General features: G+C 29.7%; 1 protein-coding gene across 1 annotated transcript in view; it reads left to right on the plus strand.

The window, feature by feature from the left end:
* Window positions 1-6,931, plus strand: part of LOC106468603 (WW domain-binding protein 11-like) — a 30,827-nt gene that overhangs the window by 8,364 nt on the left and 15,532 nt on the right. The window contains exons 5-7 of the mRNA XM_013929034.2: window positions 4,851-4,938; window positions 5,274-5,348; window positions 6,616-6,709. Of these exons, the coding sequence (XP_013784488.1) occupies window positions 4,851-4,938; window positions 5,274-5,348; window positions 6,616-6,709 (257 nt within the window). The remainder of the gene's footprint in view (window positions 1-4,850; window positions 4,939-5,273; window positions 5,349-6,615; window positions 6,710-6,931) is intronic.

Consider the following 6,931-nt stretch of genomic DNA (forward strand, 5'->3'; position numbering starts at 1 on the left):
GCATAATAATAAAAAATGTTCATTGTGGTAAATGAAATAATAATTTGATCTAAGTAAGAGTTTTTTTTTTCTTCCCCATATGTAAAGATCCTTACGTGATAGAAAAAAATGAATATTATTTTCGAAGTCACAGGCCTGTGTAATTGTAGCTTGCACTCACAAAAGTGTTTGAATTATTTGGTGTTTAGATTAAAAGGTGTTATCAACTCAACCAGCTAAGAAGATTATTTTAATGTGCTTATAGTTCAGAAAGTCAGTTAAGTTGTATTAGTTACTAGGGGAAAACTCTACAAAACTTGTTTGAGTGTGGTATTTTGTACTTTAATGCACAAAGTTTATATAGTGTAAAACTAATCATGATCACTGCTGCTGCCCTAACGTTAAGTGACCTGCTTAGAATACTCACATATGAAGTGATATTGTTCCCAAGTCCCTAATGAACAGTTTAATGGTGCCGATACTATAACCAAAGAAAGAAACTCACACAGAAAACATATACTTTAACACTGCTCTCTGAGATGACAGATCCATTTCCTAAATACCTTTCCCTTTGCAATGCATAGTAATATGTACAACAATCCCTTCCTTTTTATTTATATAGTGGCACCATCTATAGTTCCCTACTCTAATTTCATTTTTGCATAGTTTAATGAAGTTTAAAAGGCTTCTCACTCACACATGCTACTATAGTATATAGACACAAGTATATAGATAGGATATTGTATGCTTTGTGCATGTTATTATCTTGTGTTCTAATTTAAATATTTGAAATAAATACAAATTCACTAAAGTACTAACAATAACCCTAGCAAAGGTTAAAGTGAACTTTTATTGATATTTCAAATCGTTTACCCCCAAAATAAATACAAAACCCACGTATAAGTACAAAATTTCTTGTTTTTTATGTGAATTTTGTACTTATTGTTATAAAAATATAAAAATTAAAAACTTAAGTCAGATAATAAAACATAATTGTTTGTGAAGTATGCATGTGAAAAGTGCATGCTTTAGGTAATTCAATACTCTATCTAGACCTATGCATTTGTCTGATGATTTCTAACTTGTTATGTAGGTTTAGTAGTAATACAGTTCAGAGAACAACAGAACAATGAAATCAAATAAACTGTAAACTCTTATGAGCTTGAAGCTAGTTAGGATAAATTGTAATTTTCTGTTACAATTTGCAGTCATTGTAGAAAGAAAAAAGGGTAATTTATTTTATGGTTGTTACACATGAACCAGTCCCTCATGTTGTTAAGGTAGAGAAAATAACTGAAATATAAAGTTTTAATGAAAAAACTTGTGATATTCATTTAAGAAGTCCTAGAGGTTATGCAAGTGAAATTTGAAACTGTATTTGTAATCTTAATATGAAAATCACCTTATGCTCAGACTAGTCAGACCATGAACTCCATAAATCTACAGACCAATCTTTAATACAAATACTTAATTTATAAAATCTTTTAGTGTGTGTGTGCAAAAGACGTAATGTTTATATGGAAACTGGAAAGGTCAAATGGCAAGTAAAGACCTTGGACAAATTATGGGTGTAATACTGAACGTTTGAAGCAATACTTCACAATAAAGTTAATGTAGCATAAAGCAAGGTCTACTGCTGTGTTAAAGCAATTACAGAATACTGATGCAAAGTACAACTTATTAGCTTTTGTGTTTTTTGTAATAATGTATTGTGATAATGTTAAATTTACCATTTAATTGCAGTTACTCAATGTTTATCATTTGTGTGTTTTTGTAATTATTTCCAGTATTGTTTATACACGCGCACACACACACAGTAGGTATGTATATATATAAATGGCATGTCCATAAATTGGTATGTTTTAGGTTCTTGAAAATTTTGTTTTTAAAATGTTATCTCAAAACCCTGGTGATGGGTAGTTGTTTCAAAACATATAACATCCAGGTCTAGATATAAAACTACTTGCACCATTATGACCCTTGGTAATCATAGAATCACACACAAATGTCAGAAGTTTGGGCTCTTATGAATATTTAAATTTTCCCTCAATATTTCCAAGATTAAGAGAGATTGGTGTTATGTGGTGTGAACAGTAACTTTTCAAAAGAATGACACATTTTAATCACTGTTATGAAAATTTAGTTCAAATTAGTGACTATGACACAATGGTGATCAGTAGTATGGAATTAAAGTTTTGTTTGTTGGTAAAACAAATTGTGTTTTTAAAAACCTATGTTTGAATTTAATTTTACAAATTAACAATGCTGCTTAGTAAAATTTGGTACAGCTATTCTTCCATTCCTGAAATTAAAATTTACTATCTGATACAATGATAGTACATAAATGTTTTTGTGTGCATGAAACTTTTTCTGTGTTATGTTTTTAAGTTGTTCTGTCATTTTAAAGTTTTCATTCTGTATCATAACATTTCAGTATTATGTTTTTTAAGCTGTTCTGTCATTTTAAAGTTTTCATAACACCCCCAGTAATAAAAATGTAAATCAAAATGTCAGTAAATTCAATGAGTGATTTTACTGCAGTAAGAAGGTTATTTCTTTTCTCCATGTTTATTGCCTAGATCATCTGTTTTTCATCAACACCAGTTCATTTCTTTTATAATTTGTAGATAGTAAACTCGTGACTTTGATTGGGGTTGGTAATGAAAGATTGAACAATCACATTGTTTTAGATAAAGCATTACTATGTCACATTGTTTAATGCTAAACAAAGTATTAAAAAGGAAGAGCAAACAGCAAAGAATTTACATATACTCTCTGAGAAAAATGCAATATACAGATCATGTTATTTGTGTTCAATTAGTTTTTATGAGTATCTATTTTATCAGTAGAAATAACAGTACTGAGTTTGGCAGTGGCTAAAACAAGTAGTATTGGCATACCTGTACTGTTGGACTTGGAATCTGGCTATTGGTTCTTGAAAAGTTTTGGAAACATCTTTGAATTTCATGTCTTGATAAATATGTCATTCTTGTACAATATGACATCAATATATATATATATTATGCAATGATTTATTGACATTTATCTTCACTAAATACTGTGATATACTAAATTTGGTGAATATCCTTTCTGTACATTAAATATTGTATTTTAGAAAGGTTGAGGAGATTATATTAAAACAATTTTGGAGTCTTACCATGTCTGGTCGTTCTCTAGCTGACAGCCATACATCTTGACATTAGTGTCTCATCATACTTTCCACTCCATGGTAAGGCTGTTGTGTTCAAAGCACACCACTTTTTTTTCTAAATCTAGTGTATAAGAAATCTATAGGTGCTGCATCTGGTGTCTTGATTAGTATGTCTTCACATTGAATAGCATGAATACTTTTTTCATTTTCCAGTTGCCTGAAGTATGAAGTGATTGAAAAACTTGGTTGTGGAAGCAATTTGAATACTCACTTTTCAAGACTATTGTATGCTATTGCCTGGAGCATATGGCTGGCTTTTGCCACCAACCATTGTGTTTTTGGTGTCTCACCTGTTATATGACATTGCAATTTGCTTATTATGGCTAGGGTACGACTTGTTGCAGGTCTTTTGTTTGGGGGGGCCCTGTTTCCACAAATTGATCCATGTTACTTTGTTTTCCAATGCTATTAAATGCAAGAGATGTTTTCATCTTAGATATTCTAAATCCCTGATCTGAATACATCTTTATGGTCTAAGTGTATGAATATGTTTTGTTGAATATCACTGTTTGTAAGACTACTTTTGGTAATCAAGTCCATTTTGGAGTCATTTGTTTCTACCAGACTGCAAGTTATTGTGAAAAATGTTCTAAAAAAACAGTCTAATATATTCAAGTTGGCAGAGAAATTATGAATTAGTTATTCTAAATAACCGGTGTAATATATTCAAGTTAGCAGAGAAACTATGAATTAGTTATTCTAAATAACCAGTGTAATATATTCAAGTTAGCAGAGAAACTATGAATTAGTTATTCTAAAAAATCAGTCTAATATATTCAAGTCAGCAGAGAAACTATGAATTAGTTATTCTAAATAACCGGTGTAATATATTCAAGTTAGCAGAGAAACTATGAATTAGTTATTCTAAATAACCGGTGTAATATATTCAAGTTAGCAGAGAAACTATGAATTAGTTATTCTAAATAACCAGTATAATATATTCAAGTTAGCAGAGAAACTATGAATTAGTTATTCTAATATCCCTTTCTTAACCTGAAATTAGTAAAGAAAATTTTTCAGTTCAGATGGTAGTATCTTTTTAAATGTGTGATGAAACGTTAGTAGTACTTGTGATTTTTTATTTTTGTAGTGGGACATCTAGCAATGAGAATAATATGTTTGAAACAACAATAAAATACACTAAATTCTCTTATAAGTAAAAGTTGACCAGTTTTCTAGACTTAATTTCTGTAAACAGAATTTGAGAATAAAAATACAAAACCTTCATTACTTCACATTCTGAGAACATTTTACTGTGATGAGTTTTTAAATGTGAACACTTCTTTATTTGTATTGTTTCTGTGACTCAGCTTACTGATATCAATGTGAACATTTCTTTATTTGTATTGTTTCTGTGGCTCAGCTTACTGATATAAATGTGAACATTTCTTTATTTGTATTGTTTCTGTGGCTCAGCTTACTGATATAAATGTGAAATATTTTTGTAAACAATCCACATCTTCATTTCTTGTCTATTTTCAGCAAAGCATCTGACATGAAAAGTAAGTTTATTACTTATTTCAAATCACTTTAGGTCTTGTAAAGTTTTGGCCCCATAGTAAGCTTGACTTGCCTCAGAAAATTGTGGAAATTCCAATATTTTAAAAATTAAAAAAAAAACTTTTTGATAGTAAGATAATATGATATATTTCAATTTCAGCAAAAAGAAGACCCAGACAGATGGACAGACTTGAGAAAAATGGAGATAGATTATGATAAACGTAGAAATCAACTGATTAAATACTTTGGTAAGTTTATAATGAAAATTGTTTATTATCTTAATAATCAGCTATTCTAAGAAATTAGACGAAATACTCTGATATATATATCGAAAACTTAAGGTTCCAAAATAGCATTCAAAACTAACAGAAGAATGTTTTATGATTAACCAGTTTTATAATATTAATTTCATTGCCAGGTTAACATGCTTTTAAGATTTTAAAGTTATATGTAATAGTTTGTTTAAAGCCAGGGTTGATATTGGTAACTTTATATAATTGTTTCATTTTATTATGGAGTTTACATATCAAATGTATAATCTTTTAATAGTAGTAAAAAATAAATAAGATACTGCTTGTTACAGAGTCTGTAAAATATGCTCAACAAGTGCAAGTGGAAGAAATCCCTTTACCTTCTGCACCCAGCATGCCATTTGTTGGTAAGTATAAACATAGTAAAACATTTTGCCACAGTTATATTTATATCTTGGTTATTGCATGACAACATTTTGTAAATTTATATTTCAGGTTTCTGTGTTTTCTTTAGGTAATTCTTTTTTGTTATCCCATTAAAAATTAGCAATTAAATAACAGTTAATGTGTACAGCATTCTAGGATATAACAGTATAAGCACAATTTTAAAATCCAATATTTTGATTGATGAAGGCAGAAATATAGAATCTAATATTCCAGTTAATGTAAGTAGTATTCTAAAATTTAATACTCATTTAGAAGTGTGAAACTATAAATACTAGAAATCTGAATGTACTAAGTGTATCTTTACATAATTTGGCAAGTTGTTACTAAATATTAAGAGCCAGTTGTGATAAAAAAATTGATATTTCAATAAAGAATTTTAACTCAAGATTTGTCTAGTCTCTCTCTATCTTTTCCACTTATTGTAATCGTGTTCTTTACTTTACCAATACTGCTGAACATTAAACATGCCCCTTCATTTCACACACTAGTATTTAATAACTTGTATGCCTTTATAATTGCAGAATAGGGGAAATTTTGTGTTGGAAAGTTCTGTTATGTAACCCACCGTGAATTTATGAAGCCATTACTGAATCAGTCTAAATGCAAGGTGATTTTAATGCTAAAAATAAAAGTACTTTTTTTCAACTTTGTTTTCATATTTCATCTGTATAAGCTCTAGAACCTCTTAAATAAATATCAAAAGTTTTTATCTTGGAAAAAACCTTTTTTTAGTCTGTAAATGTTCATGACTTGTGCACTTTGACTCTTTTTTACTGAAAGAGTTAAAGTGGGCAGCATTCTAGAATCTAGTAATGTGGGCAGCATTCTAAAACATAATATTCAAAGCACCATCCCCCCCAGTGGCACAGCAGTATGTCTGTGGACTTACAACACTACAAACTGGGTTTCGATACCTGTGGTGGACAGTGCAGATAGCCCATTGTGCAGCTTTATGCTTAAATACGAAACAAATCAAAGCACCATTCTGGAATTTGATGTTACATTATAGATAGTATTGACATTCTATGTTGCAAATCTTGCTATATATGTAATAGAACTTAGTTGATCTCCATGGAAGATCAATAGCAAACTTGGAAGTGAAGATTTTGTAGCTTTGAATTTTAAGGTGCAGACCTATCAAACCTTTTTTTTTTATTAGTTTTTGCCATTCTGAAGTAAGTGAAGTCATTCAGAGACTGTAAGTAATGAATTGAACCTTCTTCACAGTTCCTGCACAGATTCCTCTGCCAAATGAAATTCCACTTCCATCTGCTCACTTGCACCAGCCTCAATCAATTCTGAAGAGGTCCTCTGCTTTTGAGTAAGTTTTTTTGGAGAATTAGAAACAATTGTTAAAAGCAAAGATATAAGCAACTTACTTAACTTTAAAACCTGAAATTCAATTTCTAAAGCATCTTTAGTTTCAGTATTTAAGGTTTGAGTTTCGTTTTATATTGTACTACATTTGTGTGGGCATATATGACGTATATATATATATATATTTTCCTTCTCTATTTTATATATATATATATATATATATATA

The sequence above is a fragment of the Limulus polyphemus genome, unplaced genomic scaffold (assembly GCF_000517525.1).
Source record: "Limulus polyphemus unplaced genomic scaffold, Limulus_polyphemus-2.1.2 Scaffold3073, whole genome shotgun sequence".
Classification (NCBI taxonomy): domain Eukaryota; kingdom Metazoa; phylum Arthropoda; class Merostomata; order Xiphosura; family Limulidae; genus Limulus; species Limulus polyphemus.